Source organism: Lutra lutra, chromosome 2, assembly GCF_902655055.1.
Source record: "Lutra lutra chromosome 2, mLutLut1.2, whole genome shotgun sequence".
NCBI classification, from domain to species: Eukaryota; Metazoa; Chordata; class Mammalia; order Carnivora; family Mustelidae; genus Lutra; species Lutra lutra.
In genome coordinates this window covers 57,176,343-57,198,490 of record NC_062279.1, presented here as the reverse complement: position 1 = coordinate 57,198,490, position 22,148 = coordinate 57,176,343, and the positions used below count along the sequence as shown (strand labels likewise).

At 52.1% G+C, this 22,148-nt stretch overlaps 1 protein-coding gene across 2 annotated transcripts in view; it reads right to left on the bottom strand.

The window, feature by feature from the left end:
- Positions 1–2,204: 2,204 nt before the first annotated feature.
- KIF13B (kinesin family member 13B) overlaps positions 2,205–22,148 on the bottom strand; it is a 204,187-nt gene continuing 184,243 nt past the window's right edge. For both annotated transcript variants that reach the window (XM_047717469.1, XM_047717470.1), the window contains 3 exons: positions 13,985–14,047; positions 9,425–10,370; positions 2,205–7,154 (listed from right to left, as the gene is read on the bottom strand). In XM_047717469.1, coding sequence (XP_047573425.1) covers positions 6,865–7,154; positions 9,425–10,370; positions 13,985–14,047 — 1,299 coding nt within the window. In that variant the 3' untranslated portion in view covers positions 2,205–6,864. The remainder of the gene's footprint in view (positions 7,155–9,424; positions 10,371–13,984; positions 14,048–22,148) is intronic.

Below are 22,148 nucleotides of genomic sequence, written 5' to 3'. Positions count from 1 at the left end.
ACTTCGGTGCCTTTGCTTTAAAAAGCGATTGGTGCGCCCGGAGACCTGAGGATGCCTGGCAGAGGTCAAACACTGCCTGGTGAGAGGGAATGCCACCTGCTCACAAAAGGCCCTGAGTCTGTCCACCTCTCCCGGAACCGCCTTCTCTGCTTGGGTGTGTCCACCCCGGGAGTGGCTGCGCCTCTCCACAGCTGTCCTGCCTGTGGTGCCCTCATGCAGGCCCCAGCCTCCCTCCCTCTCCTCCCTTCCCACCCGCTTCCCCCATCCCAGAACCACTGCGGTCCTAGCGGCTTCTCCACCGCTGGGACCGCAGCCTTCTCCTTTCTTGTGCTGAGTGGTGAAGTCCCACACACCTTACCTCTCCCACGCCGGGCCACATCCCAAGCACCTAGTTTTCTTAAAGGAGCCATCTTTCCTGGGGCTTCTTGACCTTTAGCAGTGAAAAATGAAATCAAAGAAAGCTGAAGCTTCGTTGTGTTTCTTTAAAGACTTATCCAGGACTCAAGGACAACGTGTCCGAGCCCCCTCTCACCCAACAGACTCAGGTTGATTTGCTTTTTACTCCTCCTCAGAGGAAGCCTAAGAAATAAATGGCTTTCTTCCCATACATGCATCATTAGAAAAGGCTCTGCTGAATTTTAAGTTGCCCCCCTAATCCTAAGTCACAAGTGGAGGTGGGCAGGAGATGGGGGCGGAATGCCGAGAACCATCTTCCCCTCATGCTCCTCTGTTTGGGCCCAAACTGCTTTCTGCTTCCTTCACACCCGCCTGCCCAGTGATACCCCCTCCAACTTCTCTCCTCTGAGACCTGCAAACACACCACACTGGAGGGAACCCCCTCAGCCCCTACAGCCCCTGGGGCCCCTCCTGCCGACCCCGTGCCCTCTAGACCCGGCTGTGGAGCTCGTCTCATTAGGATCACTTGTCTGCACTGCTTGCTGTATGAGGCCTGGCGCAGGACAAGGACACAAGCGTTCACTGACTCAGAGAGTGACTGACTGAACGAACTAAATGGGACGTGTCCACTGGCACCCCTTTTCGGGTCTGCACAACTGAAACAAGCCCACCGCCTCAGGCAGACCAAGAAGGTCTCATCTCAAGAAAACGAGTAGCAACTCGAAAAATGGTGAGGATTTATCCCAGGAGCTAGATCTGTTCTACATTCAGACTCCTGCCTCAGAGCAGGCAGCTCCTGGCTGCCAAATTTCTGTCATAATTTGGCAGTACTTTCTCTGAGAACAACTCTTTGGCACTTATGAATATAAACAAGTCCTGCAAACATGTGCCCTGACTGGTGGCCACCACCAATCGGGCCTCTCCATCTGCAAGGGCATTTACATCAGCGGAGGGCCACGCAAGCGGCTGGTGCAGGGCAGCCCAGGAGTCGGCTCCCTGTGGAAACAGCACCCTGGGCTTGCCTCGTCCCTGTCCGGTGCCGGGCTATGCTCAGGGACCTCGAGTTGGTCCCCGCAGGCCATCCAAGAGGAGACCTACTCCCCCCTGCCCAGGTCAGAGGGGCCAGACCCGCCACCCCGAGTGCCACTGTGAACCATGCTGGGTGATGGCTGGGAGCCACGTCCTGATGGGGACAAGCAGGAGCCTACAGAGAACGCTGGGTTCCACAGCCCGTGGGGATGCGGCCCGTGGGGATGCGGCCCAGCCCTGCCAGGGTCCACAACTATCACCTCCTTCCCAGAACCGCCTGTGCAGCCATGGAACACGTCCCCAGCTCCCTAGCTGGGGGTCTGATGTGAGGTCGATCTTGTAGATCAAGGCAGTGGGGCCCTGGCCTGAACACTGGGACATCCTGCTCTAGAGAAGCGGCCTGTCCCAGCCCCCCCACCAACCCCCTCCAAGCCAGCTGCCTCCCAGTTGGCCCAGAAGCTCCCATTACCCGGGGTCAAAGGCCACCCCAAAGTTTCCGCTGGTTCTTGGCACCCGTGAGAGATCTCAACTAAGGGGATAAGACTGGTCACAGAACCCACTGGACCTCCCTGGTTCTTCAGTCCAAACCACAAAGAGCAGAGAGGCCGGAGGCATGCGCTCAGGGACCTGTTGCCTCCCTGAACCTCCCTCTTCTAGCCTCAATCTTGAAAAGCCCTGGACCCAGGCCACCCCTTGCCCTGTGGGACAGTCTACAATGAGCGCAAACACCACCACGTCTGGGTTCACGGAGGGAAAGGCAACAAGACCAACCTCAGACATAGGCACGAAATCGGGTTTTATTTAGAGGCTGCTGGTCATATGACAGAAAGGCATATATGGTACAAAATTACAGAGGTTTAGTTCATTTTATAATACAAATCATTCAGTCTTTACAATTCATTAGAGAGTCTTTGGATTTTTTTAAACTCCCATTTCATGTGCAGCAAATCAATACAGTCCCCCAATCAGAACCACTTCGTTATACGTGAACCCATCCTATTTACAGAACTGTTCCAAGACCCTCCCCACAAAATTAGTGTCAGCAGCCCGGCTAAAGGCACGATGGACTTCTCTGAGAGAAAGAGACCTGTGGAGATCATCGAGCCGGGGTCTTTGGGCACAGAAGACAGGCTGCACTCGCCGTCCCCAGGGTAAGGCACGACAGACAGATGGCCGCCTCCTTGGGCACTCCCTGTCCAAGATGCAGGCCTCAAGCGACCTCAGGCAAGTAGGGCTAATCTTAGCCAGGAAAATAAATACCCTTGAACTTCTTGTGGGTCTCACAACGAACATTAAGCCAAGAGGAGAAGAGGAAGGGGAGTAATGGGGGATGGAAACACCTAAAGCCTTTCAAATCTGCAAGGGTCCCATTCACAGCTCAATGGATGCTCCAAGCTCTCAGCAAACACACGAGGCCCTTCATGGCTGGCCCCGGTTACACGCGCTGACTGTGCTTCCTTCTGCTCCCTCGCCCTCTGGCCAGGCTGGGATTCTGGACAGCTGTCCCCACTGCAGCCCCTATCTGGCCTCTGACAAGTCCTCATTCTGCACCTGTGGCCAGGCAGCCCATCCCCTCTTGCTGTCACCCCCAATTCCAGAGTCTGGGACCTGCCGGAACCACGTCCGGAATCCTAGCGTTGACACATCATTTAACATAACACCCGTAAGGAGAGAACAGAAGACAGGAAATGGGGCCCTTCCCTCTCTCTCCCATGATCACACGACCCAAAAGACGGCTCCTCTGGCCCAATAAATGCTGGGTTGTGGGGACTGCCTGGGCTATGGCTTTAGTGACCATGTCTACTTCATGTCACTGCTTTCCAGTAACGAGTTACCGTTGAGTCTGCACCAAGAAGCCAGAGCGAACGCCACAGACCAAGCAGGACGGAGGCCTCCATCTGACTTGTATCACTCTCCCGGGGAAGGAGCGGGGCTACCCCGGGCTGCCCAGGAAGACAGCAGACTGCAACGGAGTGACACCAGCACCCCGCGTTATCCACCGACACGTGGGCTGGAAGGGAAGTTCCGGCAGCGGAGCACGAAGAGAGGAGGCTCAGGGCCGCAAACCCTGTCCCTGCAAGGATCCGGCCCAGCCCTCATGGCTGCCAGGGTGCCCGCGGGGCCACAGCTGGGGCACAAGAGCCACACCCGCTTCTCCAGGCACTGGTGACCGCCCAGCCCTGGTGACAGCCCAAGAACACCTACAGGAGACGTTCCGCTCCTCTCTCACATGCTGCGGGACAGATCCCAAAGCTCACTCCGCTCGCAGGAAACCCCTGGCAAGAAGCCGCTGTAGCACCTTCCCCCCAGGAGGACCGACAACCTTCCCACCCAGGAAGGCGACAGAGCTGCCCCGCCCGGCGCTCGGTTAGGTGCTCAAAGGCCCAGCATGGCCCGAAGCTGGCCCCAGGCAAAGGGGAGGTGGGGAGCATGGCAGAGAGAGGTGGTCTGGAAAGTCTTCCCATGCCAGGGCTGCTCTGAACTGTCTGTCCAGGCTCTTCCACTGTCCCTGCAAGCTCTGGCCCCCTAAAACCCTGATCCAGCCCAGAATTCCATCACGGTCTGCTGCATCTGAACTAACCCTAGTGACAGAGCGAGAACCACAGCCCTCGCCTCCCAACTGACCTCCCCCAGACGGTTCCACAGAGCGTGGTCGGTGCCACGTTACCGGCAGTTGGGCTCCAGCAAGTACTTTGCCCAGTGAGGATCAGGAAGGGCCAAGCCACCTTCCATTGGTTCTCCCCAGGGAGCCTGGTGGGTGATGTGGGCCCACAGGCAGGTAACCCGAGGCTGCGGGAGCAAGAGCTGCTCCCCTCAGAGAAATGGGCAGTGGCGGGACCTACGTCCATGAACCACACGGATGCTGGTGTCCACAGAGACCGGTTGTTAGAAGACTTCTGCGCCGGGAAGGACGTTAAGCAGAAGAGCAGAGCCCAGGACCCAAAGCATGCAAGACCGCGGGGGCGTAGCTGCCGCCCGGGCGGGATCCCCTCACACCAGGGGCGCCCAGTAGGGGCCCAGGCCGGCCCTCCCGGGGGCACACCACCAGCCCCAATACGCTCGTGGCCGCCACGACCGGAGGAACTGAGACACCGACCTGCAGGGCCAACGGCCCCCTGCGGGCGAGGACGGGACTGCGAAGGCTTGGTCCCGGGGGAGCTAGGCGCTCAGAGCGCCGGGGCCCCAGGCGGTGGGAGGGCAGCCAGGATGCTGTGAGGAGGGGCCGGTGCTTCTGGGGAACAGCTGAGAGCGCCGCGCTGGGAGTCCGATGCTGGCGCTTCTACAAGCTGGAAAGCAGCGCTGAACTCTCCTCGGTTTCAGCCTGTTCCCCTTGAGAAGTTCCCTTCCAGCTCGGCAACCACGAACATCTGCGGAGCTGAAGCTACGCCCGGGGGTGTAGCTCCGGCCCCATCCTCGGGGGGCAGCTCGCGCTTTGGGTCTGCGAGGCCGAGGTCCTGGGAAGGCGCCGAGCGTGGACCTCCCGGGCAGAGGTCCAATCGCGGGCCGGGGAGGTGGGGCGGGGCGGGAGCGGCAGCGCTCCACCTGGCGCAAGCTGGGCCCAGCGGTGGGCGGGCACCGCCACGTGTAATTAATGGGAGTTAATTAATCTCGGGCTCCTCCCTGGGGGATCAAGCCTGCAGCAGCCGCACACCTGGGGGGGCCCATGGGTCTCTGCTTCCCCAGCAGGCCGTGGGCCCCAAACAGCCTCACTCAGGGGCAGGGAACCTGGAATTACTGTTCAGGAGGGGCTTCCAATCCCTAGAGAATGAGACCTTTCAGAAAAGCCTTTCTGGGCATCGTTTTTTAAGAGTCTAAACGTGAGAACTAAAAACAGGCCTTCCAGGAGTGCTGTGTACGAATCCTGACCCAGGGCTGTGGGCCTGAGCAGCCATGTGTCCACCAGGCTCCTGCTGACAGCTGGGGTCCATCAGGCCCTGGTGAGGACGCCCAGGGCAGGTGGCCACTGGACTAGGGCTGCAGAAAGTAGGAGAAGCAGTGGCTCTGCCATGGAAGGGCCCCATCGGCCCTAGTACCCTGCGGCTCCGCTGCCCAGCCAGCACGTCCCCCTCAGGGCCACGCACCACCCAGGCCTGCAAGGCTCCGGCTTTCTGCCCGCCTCCACAGACGCCTTCCCCAGTGCGCCTGGCAGGAAAGGGCTCCAGGGCAGGAGGGGGGGCAATGCTGTTGAAGGGCTCGTATTGTCCGGGCCACGTCTGTGGTTCGGCAAAGGCCAGCCGCAGGGATGTAGGGAGCCCTTCGAGGCCACAGTCCTCCAGGCTCGGGTCAGGGAGTCAGGGTAGAGAACTGCCAAAAAGTGAAACTAGTCTAAGGTCCTTCTAAGAAACCAGAATTGCACCAAATAAGGTCGTGATGCCTCTGACTTCGTTACTGCAGAAGCACAATAAAGTAATTCTCCAAGTTGTCACTGTTACCTTAGAGGAAGGCCACTGGTGTATCTGCGTCAGTCATGACATAAGGAGGGGCATCACCCTCTCGCCCCTCTGGGAACCTGCACCCTCTGAGTGACGTCACAGGCTGCCGAGGTGCAAGGCAAGTCCTGGGCACTCTTGCCTGGGCAGGCGATTGTGGCTCGCGAGTGATTTTGGATTTTGAAAAAATAAATATAAATAAATATATTCCAAGCACTCTGTTAGGGAATAAATGGAAAAGAGAAAACACTTTGCAGGTATTAAGACACTAACACACCCACAAAGAAAGCCCTAAGAAACCCTGTGGAAAGGAAGAGAGGAGGATGGGAGGGGCCAGGCCCAGAGCCCCTTGCTAGGGCACCCAGGACCCTGTGCCAGGAGCCCCAGGAGGCCAGCCAGAGGCACTTATGGGAGCTTGTTACTTGGTGTAGGGACTCCGGGGGTCAGAGGGATACAGTGAGCCTAGGGAGCAAGCCAGAACCAGCGTGGGTCTGCTGGGTGCTGGTTCTGGAGGCACAGGGAGGAGGCCCCACCTCTGCAGGGAGAGAAAGGCACTGGGATGGTTAAGATGTTAATGGGGTCATCGGAACAGAAAAAAAGAATAACAATCCCAGGGGAAAACCCAAGGCATGGGCCTCACTGACACTGACAATCCAGGACTGCTCTGGGCTCCTAGAACCATCAACCCCTCTACATTGCTGAGGTGCCTCCCCATTTTCTGGGCAGAGGAAGACCTGAAGCTTCCAGAGTCCTGGGAGGAGCAGGGAGAGGTCAGCAGCCCTTCGTGGTGCAGAAAGGACACCTCGCCATGCTCCCCACGGAAGGGGCTTTGAGGTGTCCCTGCCCACTCAGATCCCAACTCCACCCCAGGGCTGTCACTGGCAAGGCTCCGAAAAGGCACCCCCCCGCCTGTCAGCCTCTGCCTGGGAAGCAGAAGGAAGCAGACTGGCAGCCTGGGAAGAGGCAACCCGGGGTTGAGGGGGGGCGGTGTGTGGTGCCCAGCACTGGTTTAGCTGGCCCAGGATTTTCGGTTCTCGGGGTTCTTATGGCTCCTGTCGGCCCTCAGCGCCATAGTGCCCTCTGCCTTGGCCAGAGCCGCCGTCAGAGAGGCCAGGTTGGTGGTGGAGCCGGAGAGAGTGCTGCTCCTGCGGGGTTCAGGGGCACCCTGCAGCCGGAGCCCCGCGCTGCGCCGCCGGCCCGCGCCCACTGCTCTGCGCACCCGGCCTGGCCTCACCAGCAGCCCGTAGCCGGGGTTGCACTTGAAGTACTGCTTCCCGCCGATGGAGCCGTCATTCTTACCTGAGGGGAAGACAGAAGAGCACACGGAGGTGACTTCCCAGGACCCTCATTCCCTGTCCCTGTGTGCCTGATGGCTCCCCGGGGGGCACAGGCACTCTCTGTTGAGCAAAGGGGGCCGGGGTGACTGTCTCGGGGCAGCACATGGTGGTCCCCAAGGACGGGTAGCCTCAGATCCTGCCATTTCAATGCCCGGGTGCAAGCAAGTCACCAATCCCACTCCACTCTGGGGCACGGACCTTCTTCAACCTGGCTGGTCCACACGTAAACCTAGGATGGAGTTGTGGGTAGAACGATTATTTTTCCTGAATCTATCAGATGGAAACTGGCAAATTACGCCAATGTAGCTAGTTAGATGTCACACTTGGTCTTATTGAGATGGTGTGAGGAAGTTTCCTTTGTAAAAGCAAAAGAAATGCATTAAGGTGAAGAATGAGAACCCAGTGCTCAAGATAGCAGAGGGAGAGGGGCCCTCGTGACCCCTAAATGCCAGCGTGCCATGGGGATGGATTGGTGGGGAAACTGATCTCTGCAGCAAAAACAGTCATGAATTTTCTATGCTCACTGTCTGCACATCTGACCTGCCCTCCCCCCAACCTCTGCTGTCTATCAACAAAGGTCCCCTCAGTGCACCTCTCAAAGCACTTAACAGACCATCACCCTCCAGGTCGGGCCACTGCTATCGCACAGCTCCCAGGACACACACACCAACCCCCAGCACTGGGTCCCTGCTTCTGGGCTCCCCATCATCCTGCCCACTCAATCCATTTCATTTTCTTCATAATACTTATTACTATCAAATTTTAATTATTTATTTGTCTACTTGGCAATTCTCTCCCTCTTAAAATGAAAGTCCAGTGAAACCACAGACTCTGTTTTGCTCCCCAAGGTATCCTTGGGATCCAAGACGGTGTCTGCAACATGGCAGGTGCTTAATATGAACTGCTGGATGAACTCATCTATTTGTTAATCCCTCTTTAATTCTTGAGTCAACTGCAGATACAAACTTCTCTCCCAATTCCTCTGCACATAGTAGCAGACTCTCCTTTAAAAACTATTCCAGCTACATGCCTCTTCTGGAACCACTTACAACTTACAGCATCATTCACAATCGCCAAGAAGTAGAAACCACCCACATGTCCAGCCAGTGACGAATGGACGAACACAAGGTGGGCACAACGGACTAGTGTTGGGCCATAAAAAGGAATGAAACGCTGACAGAAGATATAACCGGATCTACCTTGGAAAATCATGCTAAGTGAAAGAAGCCAGTCCCAAAAGCCCACCTTCTGCCTGATCCTCTTTATGTGGAAGTCTAGACTGGGGACATTTCACACACATTTAGAGGGGCAAAAAATAGACTATTGGTTACCTGGAGTTTAGAGAGGAGGATACCTTACAAATGGAAATGTGGCTTTTTGGGGGGGGATTGATGAACCTATTCTAAAATTAGACTGCAGTAATGATTGTACCACTGTGTAAATATATCAGAACCATTAAACTGTATACTTTTAACAGAAAGACTTTACAGTATGTGACTTGGTATCACGACAAACCTGTTTAAAAAAAAAAACCTGGGGACGCCTGGGTGCCTCAGCTGACTGACTTCTGCTCAAGTCATAATCTCAGGGTCCCAAGGATGGTGCCCCATGTGGGGCTCCCTGCTCAGCAAGGAGTCTGCTTCTCCCTCTGCCTCTACCCCTCCCCCTGCTCGGGTTCTCTCTCATAAATAAATAAATAAATCTGAAGGACCAAGTAATTCCTTAAGTTGTGGCCCTGGTTTTTCGGAAAACAGTAATGCAGTCGGTGGCAGAATGTCCCATTCTGTAATGAGACTGAAGAGACGGGTGAGTCTGTAATGCACCTTAGATCACCCACCTTCTGTTCTCCAGCCCAGGCACCCAGCACCCCCACAGGCACCCGTGTTTGCAACCGGAGCAGACACAGCACACAGAGTTACTGTCAGACTGTCACAATTCAAAAGCAGATGCCTCTGTGACTTAAAAAAAAAGTACTTAGATTCATTACCAAATTAAAAGTAGCTTTCAATTAATGTCTTAAGTTTCTGAAAAATGTCTGGAGGTTAAGCAAAGAGAACACTTAGGAAACTCTTATTCCTGATTTGAAAAGTAGTGACCTGGAAGCTTAGGGAGGTCAGGGGCCCAGAGCAGGTTCCGGGCAGTGCCGGGGGAGGGCCAGCACTCCTCTGCCCCCCCCACCCTTAGCTGAGTCGCTGCAGGCAGGGAACCAGAGGCCCAAGCAGCACCACTCACCTGAAGGTAAGTCCAGCTCCACTCCGACCCACGTCCCCTCCTGAAAGTCGGTGGGGCCGATGTATCTCACGATGCCCATTTTGTTGGTGCCCACAGTGACATATTCTCCCTCTTTGAGCCACTCTGGGACTTCGCTGGCTTCTTCAGAATCAGAGGAAACTTCCAGCTTTCCCAGGGCTGGTGCCCGTGCCCCACTGTCGCCCAGCGCCCCTGAGGCCAGTAGGTCCTCCTCCGCCGTGGAGGAGCAGCTAGGGTCTCCGCCCAGCATGCGTGTGAAGGACTTCAGCTCGGAGGTCCGCACCTTCTGGATTCTGAACGGGGACGAGGGAGCAGGGGATGGAGACAGGAGGTCGGGAGGCACCTGTGGTTTGGAGACGTCCAGCTCTGAGCCGGCAGCCGGCTTCGCGCGGTCCTCTGGCCTTCCCAGCCGCTCCTCGCCCCCGCTCTGCCGGCTGCATGATTCCTTCTGGGGGGCGCAAGTTGGGAGAGATGTCGGGGGTGCACCTGCATCTTCCTTCTCCGAGGACACCGGCTCCTTGGTGTCGCAGGAGCCATTGCTGTCACCCCACGCATCCTGCTTTGCCGGGACCGGCAGTGACAGAAGGCAGCTCCGGCTGAGCGGGCGGGCAGGAAGGTCACTGTCAGCCACAGCGGCCGCGGGTGGAAGTGGGAGCTCCGTCTCAGGGGTGGCCTGGCAGAGGGTGGGCGGCGGCGAGCCGGGGGTCTGCCCGCCCGCGGCGGCCGCACCATCCAGGCCAAGGGTGAACGCATCGGACAGCGTGGCGGAGGAGACGCTGTGGGAAAAGTAGCCGCTGGAGGCCTCGCTCAGGGGACTGGGCGGCCCCTCTTGCACCTCCGTAGCCTGCGGCGCGGGCACTTTAGTCGGTCTGTCGTGGAGCTTCACGGGGGCCGGGGGCACAGTCACCGCGGGGGCCACACTGGGAGCCTGGAGCAGGGAAGGGTGCAAGGATAACTGGTTAAAATGCCAAGCCTGCGGCTCATTTCCAAAAGAACCACGACAGATTCTGCCAGCGAAAACACGGTGGCCTGGAGGATGGAAAGCCGTGGCCATGCACTGGGGCAGCCCTAGGGCCATACCTGTGCCCCTGCTTGGTCCGGGCTCTTGCGCACCCAACACCGAGAGCCCACCATGGCCCAGGTGGCTACTGCACTCCCCACGGCACCCAGAGCTCAGCGGGTGGCCACCAGCCTGCCCCTTCCCCCTCCTTGCCTTCTGTACACACTCAGGAGTCTAACCACGGTCTGCAATAGCGTCACTCATCCTAAGAAACATATATCCGCCCTTCATCCTGTTTCTGGAACAGAGCTCCTGAAACCCTTGGGTTTCCTCAATGTTAGCAGCAAGAAAGGTGTCTTGATATTCCTAACAAGCCCCCTGCAACCACACCTGAGTTCACCTTAAAACGGGCACTCTGGGACTGCACCTCAGGATGGCAGGCCAGTTGCCAGGGGAACCACCCTTGTGATAAGAGCTTAGCCACACGGCCTCAGGACGCAGAGAGGGGCTGCAGGGGACTTAATCATAATTGGCCAAAGATGTACTCAATCGTGCCTGTGTAATAAGGCCTCCAAAACAATCCAGAAGGACAGGCTTCTGGGAGCTGCCAGGCTGATGAACACATAGACCTGTGGGGAGAGCGGGGCACCCAGGGAGGCTGAACGTCCATGGGGTTTCCCCACACTTTGCACCATGCCTCTCTTCTATCTGGCTGTCCTGAGTCCTACCCCTTGGAGTAAACTGGTGATCTAGTGAGTAAAATGGTTCTCCTGAGTTCTGTGAAGCATTCCAACAAATCAATCCAACTTAGGTGGGGCTCATGGAAACATCTTATCTACAGCCGGTTGTTCAAAAGTACAGGTCACAACTGGGGCGTGCAAATGGCATCCAAAGTGGGGGCAGTCTGGTGGGCCTGAAGCCTTAACCCGTGGGTGCTGGCACCATCTCTGGGTAGACAGTGTCAGAACTGAGTTCAATAGCAGAACACTCAGCTGGTGTGGGACAGTGCTTACTTGGTGGTAGGCAAGAAGGCATACTCAATGGCCAGGCAGGGTCTGTGAGGCCTGACAAGGCAGGAAAAGGCCCTCACCACAGGTGCAGCAACCAGTAGGTACACACTAAATCTCCAGTCCCTCCTTACCCACCAGCACCCCTGGCCTGGCTGCACTCAGACTCAGAACTCTGTTCCCACAGAAGACTTCACGCCTTTCTCCTATAGAGCTAGAACAAGGATCTGCTTGGGGGAGGAACAAGGGACTTAGCATAGCTTCACCAGCACAGCCAGGAATGACACTCAGGCCTGGTGGCTGACTTGCAGATCCCGGTAGGGAGTCAGGTGGAAGAGGAGACCGGCAGGCCAGTCCCATGTCATGGGTTGGGGGCCCCCTGATCAGGGAGAGACAAGCTGAGCAGCCACGTCCCCCACTGTGAAGAGGGGGTGAGCGCGGTCAAAGCCGCAGAGGCTGGCCTCCCCCTCTGGGATCACCAGTCTGAGTCACACTGGCAGAGAGGCACACAGGGCCCCATTGCCTGGTGAATGACAACAGCCTCAGCTCGTCCACATTCTACCATCTCTGAGGTGCTGCTAAGAAAGGTGTTCCCTTGTTGATAACTGGAGCCATTTGAACAAGGGAGCAGATTCCCTTCCTATTCCCGATTCACAATGACAGGGGCAAGAGAGAAGGCAGGAATGGGGAATGTGGTTGGAGCACTGGAGAAGGGTGCTGGTCAGAAAAAGAAATATGTTTTCCAATATTTACGGAAAGATTATTTATATTACAGGAATGGCCATTTTCCATTTGAAATACAGGATTTATTTGAACTGGGAAACAGCTGAGATCTATAAGTCTCTTACAGTTACTTGGCTTAACTCAGCAGTTTGATAAATCATGCATTTTCACGTGAATTGTCATTTATATTCCTGTCTCCAGAGACCCTTCTTTCCTCACAAGGCACACTTTCAGGGTACGAAATTAACGGCACCTCTTGAGATTAACAGCCCATTTTTGTGACGGATCTCTAGGCTGCAAAATTTACTAAATCCAATAGATCAATAACTGTCACCAGCATAAATACTCTAAAAGATTAGGCAATCCTTCAATCATTTTTCTTTTGCAACTTGTACATGTTTTATATATTCTTTTCTGTTTTGTTTTTAATATCACTGACCAGGCAGGGAAGAATACACAAACAAAATGACAAGAGCCTGGAATCTGAACAGGAACTTTGGTTCTGGACTCGTGGGTGCTCCATTTTCCCCTGGTGGGTAATACCTCATCACTGCCACACAGACAGTTGTCTAAGGGTCAGCTATATCCCGTCCTGAGGAGGTAACAGTCCAGTGACAGTGCCTTAGATTTCCCTGGTCATTATCCCATTTGCTTCCACATGAATCCGTTGATGTAGGCCAGAAAGTCTGACCATATGCATTTTATAATACGGCCCAGCGAGGTTCAAGGATTTATCCAAAGCCTCCAGTAAGTGACAACCAGGTATCAGAGGTCAGATTTGCAGCAACAACAGAGACCCACAGTGGCAGAAGGTGAGCCCTGATTGCACGGCTCTTTCCTGCTGAGCCCAAGCGCAGCCTGATTCCTTCTGTGAAAACACTGCAGGAAGCCGCTCCCACTTGACTGGAGTTGACAGGTGAGTGGAAACCTACTCCCAGCCTTGGGTTATTCTTTTACCACTGACACTTCGAGAGACTGCTGGGAAAGCCCAACCTTGCAAAAAGCACCAGGACGAACAGGAGAGTGGCTTGGGCTGCAGAAGCTGTGGGAGATCTGGAGCCCTCACCAGTAAGATTCGGTCTCCCTCTGTCCCACTGGCCTTGGGGCCCCAGGCCTGCCTCAGCAAAATAATGAACACCACTCACAGGGGATGGAGGCGGGGGAGGGGCACGTGAACACCAAAGTGTCCTGAATTAGATAGAAAGGGCCCTTCAGAAAGGACTGAATCCGTGGAGGGCTGAATTCCCTTCCAAATTATTTGCCCTTTTTTCTGTTGTTTTAATAAATAAAACTTTCCGATGAAGATACAGCATTTCCTAAGAGAATGAACACACAGTGGGAGAAAATAGATTTGCTATTCATAAGATGAGAAGTGCTGTTCATCTGTGGGAGATCATAAGAGACTATTTTCTCCCCAGCTTAGCATTAGTCTTTTCACGCTGATATCATGAATCAGAATGAAATGTAAAACTGAGAATTAAGCAAATACTTGGAATAAGGAGATTGTTCTGTTTATAGAAATCGCCTTTGCCTAGCAGTGGGCTATTAAAGCAACAGACTACATTAGCAGTCAAGCACCTAAAAGTTTAGCAATCATATGATTAACAAGTTGAAAATAGAAAAGTGGAACAAGGAAAATATAGAGGGAGAAGACGGTGACCTATATTACAGCTAATTATCAAAACAGGAACGTTAAAATGAGAAACCCATGGGTGTGCACTCAACAGTTACAGCATTGGGGCCACCCCCTACATGTGGGGCTGCCACCAGTAAGGTGTCCCTCCGCCCCTGGCCCACCCCCGTCTGACTCACCTCCAGAGCTCCGGTGGCCCCGGCGTCCGCAAGGGCACACTGCACCATGACTCGGGGCACGGGCTGGGGAGACAAGTGAACAGGCAGGCGTGAGGGATCGAGAGAAGCAGAACAGAGATAACCAGAGGTTTTCACTGAACAGACTGGAAAGCCCGTCAGGAGGACTCAGTTGAAATAAACTTTCACAACTTTTGGGAATTCTGGTAAGTCGCTGCCAAGTAGGCATGCCGAGGGCTAGTGGCGCTGCACTACACAGGGACATGTAAGCAGTAAGGACACAGCAAGCAGCTGGCAACACCAGAAATGTGCCGGAAACAGTTAACATACAGGGCATGTTTACACACTCACAGGCTCTCTCTCCTCTCACATACGGCACGTGTTCATCAAGGGCTGTTCTGCACACACAAATGTTACTGGAGGCTAGAGACAGGAAAGATCAGGACCAAGGCTTCAGGCAGGAGGCAGAACACAAACCAAGGCTTGATGGGCAGGGAGAACTGGTGCCCTAGCAGGACCGGCAAGTGTCGTCACAGGAAGTGAGGAAGCCAGTCTGGCTAGAGCCCACCTCTGGGGCATAGCACAAAGAAGGACAGATATATGGAGGGAGGATTTGATATCACAATCAGGTAGGGATGAGGACCACCAGAGATGCCTGAGTGAAGAAAGCAGGAGTTTGAGAAGATGGATTTGGTAGTAGAAGGCAAAGGGACTGGAGAAATACTTCTTAAGGCTAAGGTAGGCAGATCACTGATGAGACTCCAGCAACCGAGCAGATGAGAGGGGATAAGAGCCTGAATTAATGGCTGTGTGAGCAATAGCACAAGAAAGGACATCATTACTTATGGACAAGCAGTTCAAGGAATGTTAAAAAGTAAATGTTAAAAAAAAAATGTTAAGGGCGCCTGGGTGGCTCAGTGGGTTAAGCCGCTGCCTTTGGCTCAGGTCATGATCTCAGGGTCCTAGGATCGAGTCCCACATCGGGCTCTCTGCTCAGCAAGAAGCCTGCTTCCCTCTCTCTCTCTCTCTCTGCCTTCCTCTCCGTCTACTTGTGATCTCTCTCTGTCAAATAAATAAATAAAATCTTAAAAAAAATAAATAAATAAATAAATGTTAAAAAAGAATGTTTAAAAAAAAAAAAAAAGCACCAGGATAAGAAAGAGAGAGGTCAGAAGAAGAAGCTGGTAAGTGCAAAAGAGAAGAAATCAGACATCCTTTTAGCAGCTGCTGGGTTTACAATGGCGTTGGGATACAGAAACCAACAGGATTTTCTTAAAGAAACCACAAATCTACCACTTCTGCCTTTATTCCATCAACCAGCCTCTGGCCCCTTCTCTGGTCTCCCTATTCCAGGACCAGAGTCTGAACCTTGCCTCAGAATGCCCAGCTCCCAGAGGATCCTGGCAGCACAGCCTCACAGGAGGAGGCAAAATTTGGCGTCGTGGTTCATTTCCATGCAGTAGGAGTGTCTTTTCTCTTGTTGGATCCAAAAGGAAAAGTAGCTGACCGCTCATCTCTTACCTAATCTAAATTGTGTAGAAAGGCAGATTTCTTATCTTTCCCTTTCCTTTCTTCTGACCCTAGGTACTTCAGGGCCTCCCAGTTCCCACGATGGTTTCTATGCCATCAGGATGCTCTAGACAGTCTGCAGGCACTCAGGCTGGACAGCCGAAGTCCGGCTTCCTACTGAGCAGCCCAAACTCTTACTGAAGGGACAAAAGCCTATGTGGAATAAGACTGTGCACTTAGAAGGTTAGCCTGAGTTCACAGCACCAAATAACTGCGTTTTGGCAAAGGGCACCACTATAACCAATTACACCTTGCAACTGCCTTTGGGAGAAAAGAGCAAGAAGCGATTAACTCTGCTGAATTAGGGAGCGGCAGTGGGATTTGAGAAAAGACACAGAGGCCAGGCGATTAAGTAGGACATGGTAGGAGATACGGGTAAACAGATGGGAAGATAACTAGGGATAAACTAAAGGAATGTTACTTTTTACCCTGCAAACACTGGGGAGTCACTGGGGGCTTAGGGCCAGGGACAGCCACAATGAGTGGCAGGTTTAAGGAAGACAATGTGAGAGGCCAACGGAAGAGAATGAGGGAGGACACCTGGGGGGCTGGGGCAAGGCCACTAGATGAGATGAGGTCCTGAACCACAGGCCTTCCAGCCTCTCCTGGGATGCCTGGAACAGGAAAGTAGGTCCCCTCAACTCGCATGACACATCGCTTCTCCACTCTCTCACAGCACCTGTGGGAATCTCCATTCCTCCACTCTGCTGGCAGCTCAGTAGACAGTGACAGTAGAGTTATTTTCTAGCAAGTATCTCACTCTACCATACAGTCCTTGAATACAGGGGCTGCCGTCTTTTTTTTTTTTTTTAAATATATGATTTTATTTTGACATCTTAATTTTATTTTTTCATGTTCTAAGATTCATTGTTTATGCACCACACCCAGTGCTCCATGCAATACGTGCCCTCCTTAATACCCACCACCAGGCTCACGCATCCCCCCACACCCTTCCCCTCCAAAACCCTCAGCTTGTTTCTCAGAGTCCACAGCCTCTCATCATCTTTCTTTTTGTATTTACTTTCTCCCATAGTATCTAAAGTCCCCCACAAACGGAAAGGTGTTCACAGCATACTCCTTCGTAAAGGCAGAAAAAAAGGTCTCTTAAGCTCAAACTCCAAAATACTTACATTCTTCAGTTAGATTGTCTCTAAAACAGACCAGATTGGGGTGAAACATTCCACTTTAAAGCATAAACACGTAAAATCCCACCAAGAGTGGAACGTAACCACCTACAAAGGAGCCTCTTCTAAGATGAGAGGACTCTTGCCCTCCTGAACAGAGCACGGAAACATAACCTAACACTTTCCCCCAGGACTCAGGGGAATTAGAAAACTCCAGTCAATGCTTAAAAAAAATATCTGCTGCCATGAGTGAAGGGATGGGCCTGTGACACTGTGGCATCAGTGAACCCATGGGCTTCCAGGCCCCCAGAACCCCACATCATGGTTCTGGGCCATCACACTAAGACCTCAGGTCTCCCTCACAGGTTTTGCCACACAATGACCACTTCTTCATGCAGCGACACACCTGCCTCATTAACAGGCCCATCCCGAGCCCACCACTCAGAGGAAGGGGGAAGCAGGACACTGACTGATGACATATACCTGAAATGGCTAAACCCAGTTGTTGCAAAGAAGAGGGGACTGGGTCTGAATGGGTCCTGAGCAAAGTCAAGTACTCACAGCACACCTCCTTCTCTGGCTCCCATGCTAGTAGCTCTGGACGGCTCCCTCCGTGGGAACAAGTGGTGGCAGCTGCCAAAGGCCAGCTCTGGCCAAGTGAGCCTCAGGTGGATACTTCTCCAATCAAGGACTCTGAAAGGTGCAGGCTAAAGGGGGCAGGGTACTGGCATACAAGACCAGCTCTGTATTGATTTTTACTGAAGCTAGGTGACAAGCACACAGGGATTCACTGTTGTCATCTCTCTACTTTGATGTATTTCAAATTTTTCCATAACGCTGTCCTACATGAAGGAAATTACCAGGACTCTGACTCACTGTACAAATTCAGTTCAACAAAGACTTAGGTCTCCCAGCGTACAAGGCACCACAACAGGTTCTGGGAAGAATGCAAGGATCACAACGTCACAGACTTCGCTCTCAGCAGACTGGCAAGGACATGTATGCAAATAACCAAAACATCAAGGAAAACGAAAGATACTAGAATGAAAGCTTCAAACGCAAAGAAGATTCAGAAGAAGGGATGATAAATGAAACAGGCCTAGAATATCCTCCCAGGGGTGATCTGACTTTGAGACACGGCTTGAAGACTGAGCAGCCTTTCCCAGGGCAGAGGGACACTTCCAACATGAAGAATGACATGGCAAAGGCATGGTGCTCTTTGCGCCTGATGTGTTCCCTCTACAGCCACCTCTGGCCCCAGAACAGCTACTCAATCTGCCAGGACGTCTTGGGGAAGAGAGAATGATCTAGAGTGGCCTGCACGGGGCAGAGGGAAGCAGGTTAGGGTCACGTGCAGGAGGTCTTGTGAGCTTATGGTTGATTTTCACCCGTAGTCCAGCTATGAAAGGTAAATGAATGATTGTTGGTAAGAGCCATGCTTGGAGATTAACCCCTAAATAGGGTAGATACGAAACTTGGAGAGACCAATGAAGGAGTTGCATCATGGGTTTGCTGGAGAGCTACTGAGAGCCTAAACTTGGATGGAAAGAGGAATCAGAAGTGAAAAGTTAGAGCTATGAAGGGAGACTATGGAACACTTGGAAACAACTGGCTGGGGGGGAGCTGTGGAAACAGTCAAAAATGATGCCCAGGAAGGATGGATGACAGGGAGAAGGGTCATGGTGGTGGTAGCAGAACCCATGTCTATGCACGTGTGCACCTGTGTGTGGGCCCATGTGCAAGGGCACGGGGACCCAGCCTTGTATGTTGGGCAATGGCCTGTGATGAATTTAGGAGCTTCATTAAGGATATCAAAAATACCTACAAAGTGTACTGAAATCTCAAGTGTGCCATTTGTCCTTCACACCTAAGAGCTCAAATTTCCAAATGTGTATTGTTTGCATTTTAATGCTCTTTTACACATCCCTTGTGCAGGCAGTTGCCTCCTATTCCAGGAGCTCAAAACATTTCAGATCATAAGTTCATTAATCCTTACGACACATCTGGCAACTATTAATAAAAAAGACTGCGAAGTCTTTTGCAGCTATAAATATTAAGGAGAAGTCCCAGGAGGCAAGTGGATAGAAGTATAATTATCTACATCTCGCACTACAGACACCAAGGCTCACAGACATTCACCCAGTGGTGACATGCATTCAGGCTGCCCGGTGAGCCAGTCATAGAGACGGAAAAGGACCGACCCCCAAGCACCAGCTGAACGTGCAGTCGCGCTGTCCGCTGAGTACCACTGAAGCTTAGCAAATGAGTGGGTTCCAAGCAAGAGAGCTGCTCCGAAGTATTTCAGGGAAAAGATGAGGGTCACATCTTGTATCACAGCCCACCATTTTTTAACTCTGGTTTTCACATGCCACATGAATGAAGAAATCAGGGCAGATCAGCTCAGAATTTCAACCAGGCATCTGAGTTACTGGGAGACCCCTCTGCCTCAAAGCATAGAGTTTTAACACCTTGGCAAGATGTAAAGACCCTCAGCTCCCTTTAAGGCTGCATTCGTGCCTCGATTGTGGTGCTAACCCCACTCTGAACTGACCACACTGCTTGGCTGGAGACTTCCTCGAGCCCTTCCTTTTCCCTAGGGAATCAGGGGCTACCTGGTGAGCACCCATGCGCATCGGTCCCAGCTGGGGCACGATCTCCTCGTGAAAATGCCTTCACCACGCCAGTCCCAGACATACACATATTATGGCCTCTGTAATATCACCCTATTTAGCTCTCTGAAGGGTAGGGATTATGGCTCATTCATCTCTGTATTCCCATACAGAAAAGAATAACTTCATGTTTGTTCATGTTGAATAAATGCATACGTAAATGAACAAGCTAATTACTTAAGTGACATGACAAAGGCCAAATTTTACATTTACAGAGAATTCAGAAAAAGAATAGACATTCTTGGGACACCTGGGTGTCTCAGTTGGTGAAGTGTCTGCCTTCAGCTCAGGTCATGATCCTGGGATCCTGGGATCCAGTCTGGCATCAGGCTCCTTGTTCAGCAGGGAGGCTGCTCCTCCCTCTGCCTGCCATGCCCCCTGCTTGTGCTCTCCCTCTCTCCCCCATTCTCTCTCTCTCTCTCTCTGGCAAATAAATAAATGAAATCTTAAAATAAAAAATAAAAGAATAGACATTCTGAAATTTGGGCACTGGGGTGAGTAGAAGGGAGAAGAAATATTTTAAAGCAAAAAATAATCACTGCATTCCAAAACACTGAATTTCTGATGCATTCTTTCTTGTTTGAAAAATGAATCTTTCCTAATAATCATCCCTTACACTGAGTTTGATAAACCCTCAAATGTCATCTTCCAATAGTTCCTAAGCAAGTATGATCCTCAAGATTTTTTTTTTAAGATTTTATTTTTTTAAGTAATCTATACACCCAATGTGGGGCTCAAACTTACAACCCCGAGATCAAGAGTCACACATTCTATCAACTGAGACAGCTAGGCAGCTCCCCCTTTCTTAAAAATTCTAACCAAGCAAAAGAATATGAGATGTATGATTTACCTTTGCTATAAATAACCAATAGACAACCTTTGGTTTTCATGCCGCTGAAGTGAGAAAAATATAATAAACAAAACCAATCTGAGGGAGCGCATATAAACAAAATACTTCCTAATCTCCAAATATGTACTGATAAAAGTAATAAACAACGGACAGGGCCACCTGGGTGGCTCAGTCAGTTCAGCGGCTGCCTCCGGCTCAGGTCATGATCCCAGGGTCCTGGGATTGAGCCCCACATCAGGCTCTCTGCTTGGCAGGAAGCCTGATTTTCCCTCCCCAGCCCTCTACTTGTGTTCCCTCTCTCACTGTCTCTCTCTCTGTTAAATAAATAAATCTTAAAAAAAAAAAGTAATAAACAATGGACGAAAACAGACATGTACAATTACCTAAAGATCAAGACTCAGCAATAACTTAACATAAACGTACTTTCTAAAGGTTATGTTAATCAGAGGCAGGGTGGTTGGGCTGCAAGAAGGGGCACTGTGATGTCACAGGAGGAAAGCTGAGGGAAGCACCCGTGCTGGTCCAGAGACAGACACGTCAGCTGCCTCCGGGATCTGGTTCCCGCAGGTGGTCCCCACTCACGGAGCAGGCTCAGGATTTACACTCTGGCTTTCCAGGGTGATCTGGTGAAGAGTGTGTGAGCTGTGACAACACCAGCACTTTTGTCCACCTGCCTGGCAATTATATGTCTTATTTTAAATGAGTAACTCAGCATTCTACCTGACACATCAGTCATTCGTTTGTGTAGCCCTGATCACCTCAGGGGCTGCATATCTGGAAGGTGGTAATCCAGCCCACGTGCATTCGCTAAGCAAAGCCACCCAGAGAGGATGACAGGTGGCCACCAGCTGGTCCCTGCCAGACACACTTTTACCCTACCTGGCACATGCCCCTTTTGATCGGTGACATCAAAGTATCAATGCAGGCATGGGAAGGTGACAATTTTTCTGCCCAATATTACAATGCCTCATGAGGTTTTTATATACACTTGAATAGATTCTTTTGGTTTTATCCTCTTTGAATCTACCCTCCAAAATGCAGTCACAAGAGCTTTCTAAAATACAAAAAAAAGCAGTCAATGATTCTCCATTGCCCATAGATAATTTTTCTTAAAATATTTTATTTATTTGAGAGAGAGAGAGAGATCAAGCAGGCTGAGGGGCAGAGGAAGAGTACAGTGCGATGGGAAGCAGACTTCCCACCAAGCAAGAGCCCAACCTGGGCTGAGTCCCAGGACCCCAAGATTGTGACCCACCTGGAAGTCAGATGCTCAACCCAGTGAGCCACCCAGGTACCCCCACAGATAATTATTTTTAGAAAGGAATGGGCAAGAAATAAAATACATATAGGTCCTACTCAGTGTATTTCCATGTCTTGACAAGTCCCTCCTTCAAATACTTTAGATTCATTCATTCTATATATATAACCACTGGTAATATTTTTTTAAAGATTTTTTTTTTAAAGATTTTTTATTTATTTATCAGAGAGAGAGGGAGAGAGAGCAAGCACAGGCAGACAGAATGGCAGGCAGAGGCAGAGGGAGAAGCAGGCTCCCCGCCGAGCAAGGAGCCCGATGTGGGACTCGATCCCAGGACGCTGGGATCATGACCTGAGCCGAAGGCAGCTGCTTAACCAACTGAGCCACCCAGGCGTCCCTTTTTAAAGATTTTATTTATTTATTTGACAGACAGAGATCACAAGTAGGCAGAGAGGCAGGCAGAGAGAGAGGAGGAGGCAGACTCCCTGCTGAGCAGAGAGCCCGATGCGGGGCTTGATCCCAGGACCCTGGGAACATGACCTGAGCTGAAGGCAGAGGCTTTAACCCACTGAGCCACCCAGGTGCCCCCACTGGTAATATTTTTAATCAGATCCAGTGAAATCTCTTAATATCACAACTGTGCATTCAAATTTACTTCTTGAATGTTCATCTCAGTATGCCATTCAGTAGGCTCTGT